Source organism: Girardinichthys multiradiatus, chromosome 6, assembly GCF_021462225.1.
Source record: "Girardinichthys multiradiatus isolate DD_20200921_A chromosome 6, DD_fGirMul_XY1, whole genome shotgun sequence".
NCBI classification, from domain to species: Eukaryota; Metazoa; Chordata; class Actinopteri; order Cyprinodontiformes; family Goodeidae; genus Girardinichthys; species Girardinichthys multiradiatus.
Genome location: NC_061799.1, coordinates 31,977,158 through 31,996,390, shown reverse-complemented (window position 1 = coordinate 31,996,390; position 19,233 = coordinate 31,977,158). Strand labels below are relative to the sequence as shown.

Genomic DNA, 19,233 nt, shown 5'->3' with positions numbered 1-19,233 from the left:
TCCAAACCCTTTTCTTTTTTTGAGCTATTCAGAAGTCGACCTGCTTGTGAGCTTCAATCGTTGTCCTGTTGCTTAACTCTATTGAGAGTTATGCAACAGGCTTCTGTTGCATAGGCCAACAGTATTCATGTTGGCCTTCACATTTTCGCTACCTACTGTATGACAGAAGCGGCAAATATCTGTCCGCAACTGGAGACACATTGACCTTACCACGTTGACCACTAACCTCCAATTTACCCTCCATCCCATTCCTGCAATAGTGGATGAACTAGTGATGCACTATAACTCCACCCTGAGCACTATTTTTGACCTCCATGCCCCTATCAGGTCACGTGAGGTCAATTTTGAATGTTCTGCACCCTGTTTTACTAAGGAGCTGCGCCAGATGAAAAATGCCAGCCGAGTCCTAGAACGTTGTTGTAGACAGTCCACAATCTTGCTTTCTGTGATCATCTGAAGGATGTGCGCTCTAAATTCTACTCCAACCTTATTAATAAAAATGCTGGAAACCCCAAACAGCTTTTCTCAACAATAAACTCTTTTGAAGGCACAGGTGCCTCCTACCAGTACAACAACTGAGGAGCAATGCAACCATCTTATTAAGTTTTTCAGAGTAAAAGTAAGCAAGATCCGCTCCTACCTAACAGGTTCCTCTTCTGTCTCCCCCTGCCTTGGAGCATTCATCTGGGACTCTGCCAGCTTTCTCAATGTTCATTGAGGTCCGACGCAACCACATTGAGGAAATCCTGCAGGCAATGAAAGCTTCATCAGGCATCTTTGACCCCATTCCAATGGCTTTGTTAAAAATAAATACTCACTTCCATTGTTAGTCCATTTATCACCAATTTGTTAATCTCTATCTTCAATTTGCACGAGTTCAACTGTGCTGAAAGCAACCGTCATCCGCCCTGTACTCAAAGAACCTAGTCTGGATCCAGATGACCTTGCGAACTATAGGCCATTTCCAACTTTGCTTTTTTGTCCAAGGTCCTCGAGAAAGTTGTTTCCTCCCAGCTCCATTTCGATCTGAAGAACAACAACTTATATGAAACGTTCCAGTCTGGCTAACATTCAGGAAATAATACAGAGACAACTGATGGCAGCTGATGTTGGGTCAGCATCACTCCTCATTCTTCTTGATCTGTCAGCTGCTTTTGACACAGTGGGCCATGCTCTCCTCCTGGACCGCCTCCGTGACACTGCCGGACTGTTGGGCAGCACCTTAGCTTTGTTCAAATCATACCGCTCTGACAGAACCGAATATGTTTTGTCCAGACCCCTCCCTGTTACGTGTGGTGTCCCCCTGGGATCAGTCTCGGGCCCCCTTGTTTTTTGTCACCTACATGCTTCCACTCGCCTGTGTCGACACACAATTATACATCAGAGATGCTCCCAACCCTTCCATAGCCCTGTCATGTGTTGCTGCCTGTCTTGAGGAGATTAAGGCCTGGATGAACAGCAACTTTCTTCAGCTCAACAGTCGCAAAAACAAGGCACTGCTTGTTGGCACAACTCACCAGGTCACCAACTCCTCAATATCGCAGGTCTTCTTTGATGCCCAGGTCATTGCTGTCTTCCCCTCAGGAACTAACCTAGGTGTCAGGTTTGTTTAACAACTCACCTATGGTGACCACATAAAGACCTCGTTCCACCACCTTCATAACATCTCCAAGATTCGTCCACTACTTTCCTGCTTTGACACAGAAAAACGTATCCATTCTTTTGTGTCCTCTAGACTGGATTACTGCAATGTACGTTTTATGGGGATTTCCTCCAAAACCATTTAAAAATTACAGTATATTCAGAACAATGCCGCAAGAGTCCTCATGTAAGTACATAAATGCATCAGCAGCCATGGTCCATCTTATCTACAAGAAGTCATTCCACTTCCAGGCCCCTCTATCACGAGACCTGAAAAAATTGACATGACATTCCTGTCGATGATGAGTGCATGCACATTTCTGACCATAACTGTATATGTTTCGTCTTCTTTATTAGGTGCCACTAATAAATGTTGACTGTGCTTTCACTTCCAGATATCAACATGGCAGGAGAACCAAAACCATACAGGCCGAAGATTGTCTCCAAGAGACCCCTCTCATCCCTCTACAGGTCTGTGTGAGGGGTTGATATTACAGGTCCTTCTCAAAAAATTAGCATATTGTGATAAAGTTCATTATTTTCTATAATGTAATGATGAAAATTTTACATTCATATATTTTAGATTCATTGCACACTAACTGAAATATTTCAGGTCTTTTATTGTCTTAATACGGATGATTTTGGCATACAGCTCATGAAAACCCAAAATTCCTATCTCACAAAATTAGCATATTTCATCCAACCAATAAAAGAAAAGTGTTTTTAATACAAACGTCAACCTTCAAATAATCATGTACAGTTATGCACTCAATACTTGGTCGGGAATCCTTTTGCAGAAATGACTGCTTCAGTGCGGCGTGGCATGGAGGCAATCAGCCTGTGGCACTGCTGAGGTCTTATGGAGGCCCAGGATGCTTCGATAGCGGCCTTTAGCTCATCCAGAGTGTTGGGTCTTGAGTCTCTCAATGTTCTCTTCACAATATCCCACAGATTCTCTATGGGGTTCAGGTCAGGAGAGTTGGCAGGCCAATTGAGCACAGTGATACCATGGTCAGTAAACCATTTACCAGTGGTTTTGGCACTGTGAGCAGGTGCCAGGTCGTGCTGAAAAACGAAATCTTCATCTCCATAAAGCTTTTCAGCAGATGGAAGCATGAAGTGCTCCAAAATCTCCTGATAGCTAGCTGCATTGACCCTGTCCTTGATAAAACACAGTGGACCAACACCAGCAGCTGACACGGCACCCCAGACCATCACTGACTGTGGGTACTTGACACTGGACTTCTGGCATTTTGGCATTTCCTTCTCCCCAGTCTTCCTCCAGACTCTGGCACCTTGATTTCCGAATGACATGCAGAATTTGCTTTCATCCGAAAAAAGTACTTTGGACCACTGAGCAACAGTCCAGTGCTGCTTCTCTGTAGCCCAGGTCTGGGGAATGCGGCACCTGTAGCCCATTTCCTGCACACGCCTGTGCACGGTGGCTCTGGATGTTTCTACTCCAGACTCAGTCCACTGCTTCCGCAGGTCCCCCAAGGTCTGGAATCGGCCCTTCTCCACAATCTTCCTCAGGGTCCGGTCACCTCTTCTCGTTGTGCAGCGTTTTCTGCCACACTTTTTCCTTCCCACAGACTTCCCACTGAGGTGCCTTGATACAGCACTCTGGGAACAGCCTATTTGTTCAGAAATGTCTTTCTGTGTCTTACCCTCTTGCTTGAGGGTGTCAATAGTGGCCTTCTGGACAGCAGTCAGGTCGGCAGTCTTACCCATGATTGGGGTTTTGAGTGATAAACCAGGCTGGGAGTTTTAAAGGCCTCAGGAATCTTTTGCAGGTGTTTAGAGTTAACTCGTTGATTCAGATGATTAGGTTCATAGCTCGTTTAGAGACCCTTTTAATGATATGCTAATTTTGTGAGATAGGAATTTTGGGTTTTCATGAGCTGTATGCCAAAATCATCCGTATTAAGACAATAAAAGACCTGAAATATTTCAGTTAGTGTGCAATGAATCTAAAATATATGAATGTTAAATTTTCATCATGACATTATGGAAAATAATGAACTTTATCACAATATGCTAATTTTTTGAGAAGGACCTGTATTTCAAGGTTTCAAATGCACTTCATCTTTTGTTCTCAAGTGGGATATCTGTCAACATTTCTTTCCATGGTCCTTGCTTAGCAGTCAAGAAGAATGTTGAGGAACAGACAAGTCAATGTTGGTGCAGTTAAATCTTCTCTGTCTATTACACATCTTTCTTTTTCTTCATAACTTGGGAGCAAAAAGAAAAAAAGCACAAAAAAGAATATAAATCACCTTTTATTATAGCTTTATAGTAACAGTTTTGAAAAATTTCCATTTTCTTGTAGAGTTTGAATATGGCTTAGTTTAGTACAGAAGATACGGGGGACTTTTAGGAGGTTCAGATCCTTGTTCTATGCATTACTTCTGCCTAAATCATGCATTAAATATTGAAACATAACACAATGGGGATAACATCTCCAGGACAGAGGTGAAAAGCAACTACTCTGACTGGCTGCACATTTCTGAGTTGTGACACCTGCAGTGCCTTGCAACAATATTCATACCACTTAAAATGTTTCACATTTTGTGTACAAGCTTTACTATATTTCATTTTGAGTGTGTAAATGTGAACTGGAAGGAAAAGGATGCATGATTTTTAAATCATTGTAGAAATACAAAGTGTGGCATGCATTTGTAGTCATTAACCTTTACTCCAATGCCTCTTAATAAAGTGAAAACCAAATATTTACCTGAGTATAACAACAGCTGAGCTGTTAAGGCCTCAGAGGTCTGTTAGCAAACATTAATGAACAAACAGCATCATGAAGACCAAGGCACACAGCAGTCTTCACACAGCAGTATGTCTTTATAGGGTGGCAGACATACACTCACCAGCCACTTTATTAGGTACACCTGTCCAATTGCTCGTTAACACAAATTTCTAATCAGCCAATCACATGGCAGCAACTAAATGCATTTAGGCATGTCGACATGGTCAAGACGATCTGCTGCAGTTCAAACCCAGCATCAGAATGGGAACGAAAGGTGATTTAAGTGGCGTGGTTGTTGGTGCCAGACGGGCTGGTCTGAGTATTTCAGAAACTGCTGATCTAGGATTTTCACACACTACCATTTCTAGGGTTTACAGAGAATGGTCTGAAAAAGAGAAAATATCCAGCGAGCGGCAGTTCTGTGGCCGCAATTGCCTTGTTGATGTCAGAGGTCAGAGGAGAATGGCCAGACTGGTTTGAGCTGATAGAAAGGCAACAGTAACTCAAAAAACCACTCGTTACAACCAAGGCATGCAGAAGAGCATCTCTGAAAGCACAACACGTCGAACCTTGAGGCGGATGGGCTACAGCAGCAGAAGACCACACCAGGTGCCACTCCTGTCAGCTAAGAACAGGAAACTGAGGCTACAATTCACAGAGGCTCACCAAAATTGGACAATAGAAGATTAGAAAAACGTTGCCTGGTCTGATGAGTCTCGATTTCTGCTGCGACATTCGGATGGTAGGGTCAGAATTTGGCATCAACAACATAAAAGCATGGATCCATCCTGCCTTGTATCAACGGATCAGGCTGGTGGTGGTCGTGTAATGGTGTGGGGAATATTTTCCCGGCACACTTTGGGGCCCTTAGTACCAATTGAGCATCGTGTCAACACCACAGCCTACCTGAGTATTGTTGCTGACCATGTCCATCCCTTTATGACCACAGTGTACCCATCTTCTGAGCAGGATAACGCTCCATGTCATAAAGCACAAATCATCTCAAACTGGTTTCTTGAACATGACAATGAGTTCACTGGACTCAAATGGCCTCCACAGTCACCAGATCTCAATCCAATAGAGCACCTTTGGGATGTGGTGGAACGGGAAATTCGCATCATGGATGTGCAGCCGACAAATCTGCTGCATCTGTGTGATGCTATCATGTCAGTGTGGACCAAACTCTGAGGAATGTTTCCAGTACCTTGTTGAATCTATGCCACGAAGGATTAAGGCAGTTCTGAAGGCAAAATGGGGTCCAACCCAGTACTAGCAAGGTGTACCTAAAAAAGTGGCCGGTGAGTGTACGTGGTTTAGAGTATTTTCTACTATTTGTTTGTGCAGATCCTCTCAAGGTTATTCAGATTTGGAAGGCATCATCAGCAGACAGCCATTAGCTTTGAGTGTGAGCTCTGCCTTAGTCACTAAAGGACATTTACAGACTGCTCCTGAAGTCACTCCTTTGGTATTTGGACTGTTTGCTTCAGGTCATTTCTGTGTTGAAATTTGAATCATCTTCTTAGCCTGAGGTCCAGAAGATGCTGGAGCAGATTTGTTTTATATATCTGGCTGCCGTCATCTTATCCTTTATATGGACGGGTCAATCAATTGCTGCTGCAGAAAAAAAACAAAGCATGATGCTGCCACCACCATGCTTCAAAGGAGGGATAGTGTTAGCCATGTGATGAGTTTTGTCTGTTTTTTAGATAAGATGCTTGGAGTTTAGGCCAAAAAGTGCTATTTAGGTTTTATCAGACCTTAAAATGCTGTTTCTCATGATCTGACAGTCTCTAAGCTGTTTTTCTGTAAAATTCAAGCCGGCTACCATGACTGTCTGGCCACTCTACCATAAAGGCCGGATTAGTAGAATCGGTTGACCTTCTTGATTGTTCCCCTATCTCTACAACTGGAGTTATGTCTTTGTGACCATTGGGTTCTTTGTCACATTTCTGACCTAGGTTCTTCTTCCCTGAATACTAACAAATTGTCTGTTATATTTAGTTGAATTCACCATTTACTAAAGAACATTTAAGTCAAACCTTTATTTTGTACTGATTTCAAAATTATGAATCTGCACTATTTATTCGTATTGTGTTATGTTTTCTTTCACAAACATTTACATGTTGTTCATTTTAAATTAGAGATACACCAATCGGGCTTTTAATGATTGATACTGATTCCAATTTGTTTTGAGGTCTGACTTGTTGATACTGACATTGATTCCAATTGTTTCTTTGATAGAGAAATAAATTATGAGTCTAACAGAAATTGAACAAATTACAAGAACATCCCTATTTGTGCATCAAAGAATACGTCTCTAACCTTTATCTGAGTTTTATTAACTAAATAAATTAAATTAACTAAATAAAGTGCATCAAAATATGAGCGATTGGTTGATACCTTTATTGACGGAAATGGTAAGTTTTGTTGCATTTAATAAAGAGGATAATAAACTTCTTAGTTTTATCTATTTGACCTTTCAATCCCGAATCAGAGCTGATCAAGAGAAATTTTTTGTAATAGTGGATGAACTAGTGCATCTGGTATCTCCAATTAAAGTGAAGCCCAAATTTATTCATACCCCAAGCAGATTTATATTTGAAATTTATTTCATTCATCCAAGAAGTCTAATTCTAATAGGAAATGAGATGGGCATCTCTCAATAGTAATACTTTAATAAATAATTTAAAAGAGTTATCAATTTGGAAAATAAATATTTATCTATTTGTTTAGATTTTATTGGATAATGGCATGTTAAAAAAATATTCATACTATTCTCAATAATAAATTGGAAAAAATCTTTTTCGACATTACAGAATTTAAATCATTCTTAAAGTTGCCAAAATGCTATAGTCATGTTTCTACTAGTATTTTAATGATTTATACTATAATGCCAAAAGTATTCGCTCACTCATCCAAATAACTCATATCAGGTGTTCCAAGCACTTTCATGGCCACAGGTGTATTAAGTCAAGGACTGAGTTATGCAGACTCTTTATACAAATATTTGTGAAGAAAACATTGCTCTAAGGAGCTCAGTGAATTCCAGTGTGGTTTTGTGATAGGATGCCACCTGTGCAACAAGTCCAGTCCTTGCTCCTAAATATTCCACTGTCAACTGTCAGGAGTATTATAAGAAATTGGAAGGGATGGGGAATGACAGAAACTCACCCACAAAGTGGTAGGCCATGTAAACTGACGGAGCAGGGGCAGTGGATGCTGATACACGTAGTGCGCAGAGGTCGCCAACTTTCTGCAGAGTCAATCGCTACAGACCTCCAAACTTCATGTGGCCTTCAGATTAGCTCAAGAACAGTGCAAAGATAGCTTCATGAAATGGGTTTTCATCTCCAAGAAGCTGCATCCAAGCCATAGATTACCAATTGCCATGTAAAGCATGGGATGCAGTAGTGTAAAGCACTCCGCCACTGGACTCTAGAGCAGTAGAGACTCTAGACTGTGTTCTCTGAAGTGACGAATCATACTTCTCCATCTGGCAATCTGATGGACTGGGTTTGGTGGTTGCCAGGAGAACGGTTCTTGTCTGACCAGATTGTGCTAAGTGTAAAGTTTGGTGGAGGGGGGTTGTTTTTCAGAAACTTTGCTTGGCCCCTTAGTTCCAGTAAAAATAACTCTAAATGCTTCAGCATTCCAAGGTAATTTGTACAATTCGAAGTTCCCAACTTTGTGGGAACATTTTGGAAATGGCCCCTTCCTCTTTCAACTTGACTGCAACAGTGCACAATAAAGGTCCATAAAGACCTGGATCAGAGAGTTTGGTGTGGCTGAGCATGACTGGCCTGCACAGAGTCCTGACCTCCACCCGATAGACCACTTTGGGATGAGCTAGTGCAGAGAATCAGGCCTTCTTATCCAACATCAGTCTATGATCTCACAAATGTGCTTCTAGAAGAATGGTGAAATATTCCCATGAACATGCTCCTAAACCTTGAGGGCAGCCTTCCCAGAAGAGTTGAAGCTGTTATAGCTGCAAAGGGAGGACCAATGTCATATTAAAATCCATCGGTTAAGAATGGATTGTCACATAAAATTCATATGCGAATCAAGGCAGGTGACCGCATACTTTTGGCAATGTAGTGCATGATAGGTGATGAACTCCAAGTCTTTGAGGTTGGAAGGCCTCCTTGCCATCTCCTTAATCTTTAGCTTCATCAACAAAATAGTTTATGGCTTAGCTAAAAGTTTTGCCAAGGTTATTACTGCATTTGATAGCCTATTTATTCTAAATCACAAAAGAACCGATCGACATGTACATTAATAGAGTAACATCTCATGCTTTGAAAACCATTTTAAGTGACAGAACATCTCATATAGACTAAAAGTGCTTTCTCTAATATATACTTTAATAAGACAATTTTCCAAAATGTCAGTGCCTTCCTTTAAAAAGACCACTGAATACACTATTCAGCCTAAATGCCACTGTTCCAGATTTGAACTCCTTCTTTTTGTTGTTCTTAATGTATGCATGCAACACAGCAAAAACAATACCTATTTTGTGTCCACAGTGGCTATGAGTTTGACTATGACTACTACAGAGATGATTTCTACAGCAGGTATGTAAAAAGCTTTGTCACATCACATCTTTGTCCCTTGTGATATTTTGCCCTTTGGTAAACAAATCTTTATTGCTCATTTTCCATTGTAGTGCAAAATAACCTTAATTTCCATCTGAGTAGCAAGTGCATTATCACAGCCTTAATGAATGTCATATTGAGGTGTTTGTTTTGGGGTTTTTTTCCTCACTGTTGGGTTTTCTAATGATGCTTTTAGCCGCTGAATGTCAGATAGTCCCTTGGCTGATCATTTGCGCCAGCAAGGGAGAGAATGTTCTTTACTTTTGACATTTTCAGCAGTTTGTTTCAGCAGTTGTTTACTTCCCCTTAAATCTCGGAGAGTTGAAACCTGCAGCTTTAAGTGAAATTTTGCATGTCTTTGGCATCATCAGCTGGATTTTATTGAACATTGTGGCAGTCTTCTAGTCTGTTTTGATGCTTTGCTCATCTTTCTTTCTGCTCAGTCTAACTGACTGAATCAAAGAAATGTTTCTGCTTACAATCAGCCAGGTGTGACTTTTCTCTATGGATGTCCGTTTTTTTGTGTCTTCAGACTCTTTGAATACCACGGCCGTGTTGTGCCCCCGACCCGAGCTGTCATCCCCATCAAACGTTCCCGGCTTGTTGTCCCATCCACTCGCAGAGCCAAATCCTCCTTTCCAGTCAGGGCTTGTTCTTCCTCCTCTTCCTCCTCCTCTTCCTCCTCCCGAGCAATCAACATAGGCTCGTCCATTACTGGCCCTAAACGTATGTTTACATTTTTTCCCTTTTCCTTTCCACTAATTAATTTTCCCTGCTCTGCTTAGAGAGAGCTAATTATTATTGCTTGCTACAACTTTGGTGTTGTTTGTGTTGTTTTCCTTAAAAGAATGTACTCGCCAAAGCAAATGCTGTGACCAGGGAACAAAGGCTTTGCAAATGAAAAAAAGTAAGTAAATAAGCATTTAAGTATAAAATTACCTATAACCTATTTATAGCTGCATTTGACCATTTTCAAAATTTCTTTACTCGTTATTTTTATATATAGTTTCCTTGAAATAATTGTTTCAACATCATGCCGACAAAAATAGAGATAAAACCCACCTTTCCTGTGATAAAATCTGATTCGAATATTTCTACCTTCTATCTTAGACCTCTGTCTAAACCTAAACTATGGGGTATAAATTGCTATTGACACGGTTTTATCCCTTTACCTGCTTTAGAATTTTCACAGATTTATATTTCTGGGTGATAAATGTCACAAAAAAGGAAAAGCTGTTTTCCTTTACCCAGCTGCCCTAAAAACTACAAAGCTGCCTGCAAAGAACTAGAATGACATTTTTAGAATAAAACTGTAATGTTCAAGCTGAATAAAGAACACAGGTATGTAGCCAATTGTAAAAACAGGTCACTGGAGCTATGTAGAAAAGGCAATACACATAAATTGCAACAGCCAAAGATGTTTATGCTTGCGTCTGTGAGATATAGGTCGGTGGAATAGCATTTACCCCCTTATGGATATCTCTGGTGTTTGCTTTTTTGTCAAACGTAAATGTTTTAGATCATTTCCCACATTTTAATATCAGATGACCTCCATAAAAATAAAACAAGCTGCTTTTAAAAGAGGATTTTATTTATTGAAGGAATAAAAGTGATCCTGAAAAATTTGCCCTATTGGACAATATATTCACCCCTCATATTAAATCATGAATTAACTTTAACCACCTGTCTTTTGGAAACCTGAGTTAATTTAATCCTGATTACTGCCAGATCTGTAGCATCCAGAAATCACTTAATAAGAACCTGTCTGACAACATGAAGTAGGCAAATAAATATCAACAACTAACATATCATCTCAAAATACATTCAAAACCAGATGGAAAACAAACAGTTTAAAAAGGTAAGAAAGAGGCTGGGCAAATATGTCATCTATTGGTGAGGTCCAAGGCCATAACCACGCTGAGTAAAAAGAACACAAATCACACATCTTTCAGAAAACATCTTGATGATCTACAAAAAATTGGGGGAAATATTTGGTGCTCTGATGAGACAAAAGTGTAACTTCTTGGAAGTTCCTGTTTCATCTGACATAAAACTAACTGCTTTGTTTTGTTTTTAGTCAGGATGTTTTTGTCTGATCCTAAAATCTATTTGGAAAAAAGCAAGAACAATGAGACTGGGCCATATCCAGGATGGCTTAGAAGCTAAGGCGGTGGTCTTTAAATAACGAGCTGCTCTGCTGAAGGAAATCACAAACAGAGGGAAAACTTTAAATCCAAATTCTCCAAGAAAATTGCACTCAATTAGTTTATTGAATGAATAGATTAGATTTTTTAATCTGTCTCTCTCTTTGCTCCACTTTTTTTTCTCCAAAATGAGGTTGATTTAAATGCTTTTTATTGCAGGTAAGATGTTAAATGCTGATACAGCTCCACAGAACTCAACTTTAAAATAAATAAAATATTGAAAGCAGTCACACAGCAAATCTAATAATTCTAGAAGCTGACACAACTAAATATCTTTTTTTTTTCTCTCAAAATAGCGTATTATAGAAATGTTTAAAACTCGTTAAAACTAACCAAAGGTTGTTAAATTGAAAGTTGGCACCAAACGTTGATAATAATTCAAACTGTGATACATTAAGCAGGAAGCTGAAGAGTTGCATTACTACTTTGTTAAATGGCACTTGTATGGAATATTCAGGTTCATACAGTGGATATTCATATGACGTTTGTTGAATTTTGCCTCCAGCTTTCCTTATTATGCCTTTCCGCCTGGACACGTTTTTCAGAAAAATACAGCCATCATGAAACATCTGAGCTGTGCAGTCACTGAAGTTAAAGTGCCTCACATTAATTATGCTATTTAACTTTATGTATGTATGCTCACAGTGAAGACAGACCAGCTCCTAACAATCAAGAAGGAGCTCTCGCATATCAAGACAAAGATCGACTCGCTGCTGGGAAGGTTGGAGAAGATTGAGAGGCAACATCGCTCTGAGACCGGTAACAGATGACAGAGAGAGAGGGCACTATCTGTCTGCTGGAGGAGCGGCCCTGAATATATTAACTGTATCCACATGTGGAAGAGATAAAACGTGTTTGCATATTATAAAATATACAACAAAGAAAGGAATGAAAGCAACAACATAAAAACTAATTAGGGAACATGTAGTAGCTTGCATGAAAAGCAGATTCTTCGTGTTATTGAAAAAAAAGTCTGTTTTGTTCTGGCATCAACTGTCAGTCATTCTCTGTCTGCCTTGTCTTTTGCCAGAGATGCAGAGGAAACAGGAGGAGCTGTGTGAGCGTCTCCATGGTGATGCTGAAGACCACTCTGGAGGAGAGGAGGTGGAGGGAACAGTCGAGGTGGAGGCAGGAGAGATGACGGACGGAGGTGAGGATGACTTTGAAGATGAAGGAACCAACGACATGGTGAGTAGCCCGAGCACACAGTCTCTCTCTTTGCAAGGAATGAGTGGGTTGTTCACTCTCTGAAATGAAAGCAATGTACCGTCTTTGACCATCAAACCAATTTTGCACCCTGAGTAGAGTCTGCACCCAATCACTCGTGTTTAAGACAAACGAAGTGGTACAAAAGGCCGGTCTGGAAAAATGGTGACTAACCAACACCTGTTTGTAAATGAGCATTTCACGGACGAAATTGTTTTATATTAAATTAATTCAAATTACCTTTTGTGTTTCTGTCTGGTTTGAATAGGTTTAAACAAAATTTATTTGTTAAAGACACATCATCACATTTTAGAGCTAGAAAAACTAAAAATATTTAATGAAGAATAAATAAAATTGACCTTTCCACTGTTGTAAGAGAGAGTAAACCAAATAAAACTCATTTGCCCACTAAAACATGGAGGTGCTGTCATTTATGGAAGAAAATTGGGCAAAGGCAATTGTAGATGTAGTGTAACAGAGAACCTAGTCAAGATGCCTGCAAGATGCAGATCTGGATCCTGCTGAGGATAACTAGGGAGGTGGAAATCTTCGAGCAGGGGAGAGGGACTGGCATGATGTGGTGACGACATAATAAATCATAACGGCTTTTAACCTTCGGATCACAAAATCAACTGCCTGTGTCAACCTCTGTTGATGCATACAGAGAAATACATAATGTATAACAGATTTTTATTCATAAATCCTAACATGAGTCTCTGAAGAGAGAAAAGCTAGTTTAAAAGTTATCGGTTAGCTTTTGAAGAAAATGCTTTAAATAGTTTTGCAATATATTTTTTTTCTTCTGTCAACGATACTGCATGATAAATAACATTAGAAATAAACGTGGCCAATCATTTCTCTAAATCATTGTCGTGGGCTGCATTCCCTGAGAGATTGGCCACTGTTGAGTTAATTAGCTTTAGTAAATTATGGCAAAACTGAATGCAAACTCTTTATACAACACCAGTTTGTTTGTGACTTTAACAGGCAGAAATATTGTTCTGTTTTCTATCCATTTCCTAAACTTTATTTTCTTTTTCTGGCTAGAAAAATCATTAAAGATGCCCTGAGTGGCAGTATTTTGGATATTTGGTTCATTATATTAAAAACAAGGAGTAGTAACAGAGTGATGGACAAGATACAAACAATTTGTAATCACTATAAGGACACAACATTCAGCTAACCATTAGCTGCTACTGACGCTAAAGTTAGCATCTGCTGCCAATGTGCCTCTTGGCGTAAAATTAAAAAGCTACTCCACAAAGTTTTTAACAAGTCCAGATTTCATATGATGATCTCTAGCTTAAGATCTAAAATACTTAGCCTGTTAAAACCTGAACTGGTCAACTCTTTACTAAATATAGATTTTTTATTTTTTGGATTTATGAAACCTTGTGAAAACACAATGATTGTGATGACAGTTCCAAACCTTCGAATAAAAAAAAAACATGCCTGATCTTAGCTACAACCTCAGGCCACCTAGTTTTATAAATCCGAAGCATAAGTACAAGTTTCTTGTTTTATTTTCCTTTTATCCTTTATGGTAATATTTTCCATTAAATTACAGAGTTTGATCATTAAAAGCTATATTAGAGAGACATACTCTCTGTCAATGCTCATTCAAATTCTTGTTTTAGGATTTTTATTTAACTGGGACTTTTCTGCACTTAATGAATTATTTATGTTTCCTTTGAATTTTCAGGGCATCATGGTGATCCATGATCCAGTCCAGCCTAATTTTAAAAAGTGCTTTCACAACTAGACAGGATGTTCTCTACGTTTTTTAGAACCTTGCTTCATTTTTTTAAATAAAAGTAATTTCCTGATTAAAACTAAAACCTGATTAACCTCAAGTTGCCTCTGTATACAACTCATTTGAAACCTCATACTTTTTTTTCTAAATTATCAAAGCAACTCAGTACAAATTTGGTATGTTAGAATGTTAATTTCTATAATTAAGAAAAAAAAATTACAGAAGATAGAATACCTTGTTGCACTGATTCCTCCATTAATCTTCAATTCTGTTTCTTGCTTGTTTTGCAGATAGAGAACCACATATCGGACATTGACAACTGAGTAAGGTCAGTATTTACCCTCCTGTCTTACTTATCTTGGTATTTTGGAAAGTACCTGTAGATTACCTCAAATGATGTCAGCCACAGAAGCAGTCCAAAGTTTTCAACGTTAAAGTTATCATAAAGGAGGCAAAGAGATTGAATAGAAACACTTATGACTCTACTCTCTGTTCTTCTTATTTTTCCAAACTTTGTTTATTTGGTTTTTAAGAGATTGTGTAGTCATACAAGTCTACTACAACATTGGACATAGAAAAAAACTTGGCCCTTTAAGGCATTAAATACAAACTCAAAACATACAGCCTCCATTTACTTCAAAATTGTATGAAAATATTTGGTATCATGTTATTTAGGTAAAACAGGTCAATTTTGTATCAAGTATGCATATGCACATACTTACACAAAGGAAAATGAGGAATTTCCATAAGAAAGACAATAAATTAATAAATAATGAAAAACTAATTCAGGACAAAGGCAAAATTAGTTTGTCTAACCAATTATTGTATCTGTGTAAATTTGTCTTAAGGAGTACCGTAGTGACATCCTAATTTTCTAACGTTTGAGAAGGTAAAGACTATCCTTGAGTTCGTGTAAGACAGAAGGGGATTGAGGTAATTTCCATTTGGGTAAGATTACCCTCCTTGCAACAATGGTCATAAAATATAGAGAGTTTTCCTGGGAGAAAAACCACTCCGAACAGTGCACTCGGAGGCTTCGGGTCAAATATCCCCTCGACATACTAGCAAATACCTCAGTCCAAAAACCATTAAGCCAAGGGCACAGCCAGAACACAGGCATACGGTTTGCAGAGGATTGTTGGCATCTATCACTGGCTGAAGAAACAGTGTTGCATATTTTAGATAATCAAGCTTATAACATAATACACAGTGTACAGGTTTACATTGGATTAGACAATGCCTTGCACATATGGAGGAGTTATGTACCTGCGTTAAGAAATTACTGCGAACAAAACTGCAAACTTTAAAATACCTGAAAAAATGTTGCAGTGGAAGAGAGAATCTGTCAGAGTTGTGGAAAGGTGGCAAAAACAGTGTAAATAAATAAATCTTTAAGCTTTGTAGCCTGGTCGTTAGTTAGACCAAGCTACATAAAAGTTTTGTCTGGGAGAGAGGGAAGGAAAAAATGATATGCTGCACTAGGCGCATGAGGAGATAAAAGCTGTAGACATGGGCGGTTCTAGACAGGGGCCAACAGGGGCTAGTATCCCTGTAGAACTAGTTCTGGCCTGTTAGTCCTGGGGCCTGTTATGGCCCCTGTACTGAAGCCATTATACTAAATCAGTGTGTCAATGGGTGGATGACTGATTGTAGTGTAAAGTGCTTTGGGGTCTCTGGGGACTTGATAAAGCGCTGTACAAGTGCAGGCCATTTACCATTAAAATTAATTTCTTATGATGATATGCACAGAAACAGGAACTGATTAGTCACTTGGACCAATTTTATTTTTTACCTTCGCAGTTTTACTTTAACAATGAATATAAAATTAATGTGTTACACTTTTAGCTTCAGCTGTGTTGAGACTGGATCACAGTTTTCATCTGCTAGATCAGGAGTATGGAACCTGCAAATTTGGTCTAGAACTGCCAATGACTGTGGACCAAAGTTTTATTTTATTCTTTGTATATGCAACAGTGGAATATTGAATTGGTGAATATAGAAGACCATGAGAGACACTGAATTTGTCTCTATAACTAGCCAGTCAGAAGTAGAGGGAGTTCCACATTTTAGCCAGGCCATAAAAACTCTAATATTGGAGGCCCAATAGTAGTATCTCTCTCTGTATATCTAAATGACCCTTCATTTTCTCCTTTTGGGAGAAAAATTAAAGGCTGTTTTTGTGCAGCTATCACTGATGGCTGTCTAGGAATAAGGACAGATATGACCCCCCTAACATCTGCACTTTTCATCAAATGACATTTAAATATCCCCCGATTTTCTTTATAGAGACAATTGGTTATAAGAGGTAATTTCCCCTTGCTTGACATTTTGTTATCGTTGCCTGAGAACAGAAATATTTTTGTCTTAGGAGTCTCTTAATGTAATAGATTTATATGCTCAGATCTGTTTTCCTTTTTTTGTAAAGGGAGTTCTGATCTGATCTTGATTTCTGAATTTAATTATCTGCCAATATATATATTTTCTCATTCAAACATTTAATCCTGTTTTTGGGCTTTTAACCTGATATCAATAAACCATAGGTCCTGTCAGTTGTGTAGCGAAATTTGTTGGCTGTATCTTCAGTTGCATTTATATTTTTTTAAAAGTCATAATTGCGTGATAAGCATCAGAATTCTTCCATGTCTATATTTACATGCTTATCAGATGCACTTGTTAAATCTGAACTACAGCCTGTAGGGAGTGAGGGTGTGGGGAGGCATATTGGACTTCAGAACCTAACAGCGGTGTTTTTTGTTTTAAAGCTACTTCTGTTACTTCTGTGGAGGAGAAAAACATTTGAACATCAGCTATAGTCAACCACAAAACTACTTGATTAAGGTATAGGTTGGTGAGCATTTCTGGTGTGATCAATCAGTAATTCATAGGAAGAGTTAACGTTACACTGTGCGTAAACATTTCCCACCCGGTTTATTAGGTGCACCTTGCCTGGTACCACCTAGTAGGTTGGAAAACATTTGCCTTCAGAACTACCTTGATTCTTCGTGGCATAGATTCAAAAGCTGTCAGAAACATTCCTTTAGAGTTTGGTTCATATTGACCAAATAACATCACGCAGTTGCTTCATAATGAAAATCTTCTCTTCCACAGCATCCCAAATGTGTTGTAACTAAGAAATTGTTCTTAACCTGTCCTGACTGGTTAAATTTAATTAAAATCTAGCCTTAATGTTTTTTCTCTCAGAACTTACACTTGTGCAGTCTCTTTCTGATCACACAGGCATCCACTTTCATGTCAACATTAGCAAGAGTCAGCTGTAGGGCCCTTGCTGACATTTTAGGTTTTTGGGAGACTTCTTTTAGCATCTTGAAGTCTGCCCTCAGGGTGAACTTGCTGAAACAGCCAGACATGGGCATGTTTTAAGTTTAAGACTATTTTCTATTCAGTAAATGGGTGATTTCAAATTCTTTTGAGGCCTCCCTTACGCGACTCCTCAGCAGGTGAAATCTTTCTGAAGGCCTCAGTCAGCTCTTTGGATGTTACCATGAAATTCCCTCTCAATTCAGCAATCAGGTGCACCCCAAACTAAATGTCCAAAGCTTAAAGAGGGCAAAACCCCTTCAAAACGCTAAGTAATGGTATCCTTATTATATACACCTAATGTGATACACATGTTTGTAATTTTATTCACTTTAAATGGGAACAATTTAATTACTTGCCAGAAATTCCTTTTTTAAAATATTGTTTAGGTATATTACTTACATTTTTAAACCTATATTGAGTTATTAATTAAATGTATCAATTTAAATTAAATATTTCTATGTCCAAACATATTGGAACAATAAACAGGGTTAAATGGATGCATGGGTGAAGGGAATGAATTTTGTCCTTTTCTACTTTGTAGATTAGTATTCAGGATGATTGGAGAATCTGTGAACTTGAACTGTCTATTTAAGGTCATGCCACAGTAGTTCAATTACATTTAAGTCCTGACTTTGACTAAGAAAATGATCAGAATGATCAGGGCATTCTTTATTGGTAAAATATAAAATGTTTGTTACATGAATGTCCTACAAAGTAGCCACCATTATTATGTGACTCAAGAAATACATTTGAAGGCAGCTTGTCAATTTTCTTTTCCTTTTCCAAGCAGCAAAGAAGTTGTGACAATGGATACCAGCAAAATCCTCCTGATCACAGAGGTGTGTTGAAAGGAAACAATGTGGGAAGTGACTGACAGCAGAATAAGATGTTTTCAGATGTGGTGCTGCTTGTTTGCCTCATCCAAACTTCACACTCCTAAAGTGTGTATTGTCAAAAAGTGGGATACAAATATTTTCCTGACTACTCCAAAATGCAAAGAGTATTGAATATTCTCACGTCAGTATGGTTGCTTTTCTGAAAGATTCAGACAAAAACAGTATATTGTGTGTTTATCATTATTTGTTCTGTATTGTGCATATAAATACAGTCATGTGAACAGAAGAACATGAAATGGTATTTTTTTGTTGTATTTTGCTGTTTTGTTCATGTTTCTGTGAGCCAGCCACACTGCAGGGAGAGATCTGAATATGAATGTAAGTTAAACTCCTATTCTTTGGCACCTGATGATAATGTGATTTGTTTTAACTGTACATTTGGGTGAAATCTACACATAGTAGGGTTTCTGCTGTGTGTCACTCTGTATTGGATGCATACCATGTTTCTCATTTGTTCACAATAAGAAGCATTTTTTATTTATTTCAATCTTTTTCATAGTGATCTAAAGATGACTAATTCTTTTTGGCATGTTTAAAGTGTGACTATTATGGATAATTTGTATTCACTACATCTGTTGTACAGTCATGGATGACAAGAATTTTCAAAATAAACCTGCCTCCATCTTGAAAATGTGTTGTGACTTATATTTTCAAAACGTGTCAGGGAAACATATTCAGATTGTACCATTTTGTGGACTGTTTTTTTTTTTTTTGGAACAACTGTGTTGGCATTGTTCCCTAAAAACACAGAGAGAAAATGACCAAAGGAATAGACTCAAACTGGGGTTGCTGTTGCTGTTACAAAAGAGCCAGAAAGCACTTCATGACATTCTGTGATATTTAGAACACATTTTGTAATTTT

At 38.5% G+C, this 19,233-nt stretch overlaps 1 protein-coding gene across 6 annotated transcripts in view; it reads left to right on the top strand.

Annotated features, from left to right (window-relative positions):
• The window catches only part of LOC124869290 (RNA-binding Raly-like protein), an 84,535-nt gene extending 65,533 nt beyond the window's left edge, over positions 1–19,002 (top strand). For 4 of the 6 annotated variants that reach the window (XM_047367059.1, XM_047367062.1, XM_047367061.1 and 1 more), the window contains exons 3-10: positions 2,037–2,112; positions 8,923–8,970; positions 9,524–9,717; positions 9,839–9,898; positions 11,841–11,954; positions 12,226–12,383; positions 14,445–14,482; positions 18,266–19,002. In XM_047367059.1, the coding sequence (XP_047223015.1) occupies positions 2,037–2,112; positions 8,923–8,970; positions 9,524–9,717; positions 9,839–9,898; positions 11,841–11,954; positions 12,226–12,383; positions 14,445–14,477 (683 nt within the window). In that variant the 3' untranslated portion in view covers positions 14,478–14,482; positions 18,266–19,002. Of the gene's footprint in view, positions 1–2,036; positions 2,113–8,922; positions 8,971–9,523; positions 9,718–9,838; positions 9,899–11,840; positions 11,955–12,225; positions 12,384–14,444; positions 14,483–18,262 lie in introns of all 6 variants that reach the window. The other 2 variants (XM_047367063.1, XM_047367064.1) reach the window with 2 other exon arrangements.
• Positions 19,003–19,233: the final 231 nt, after the last annotated feature.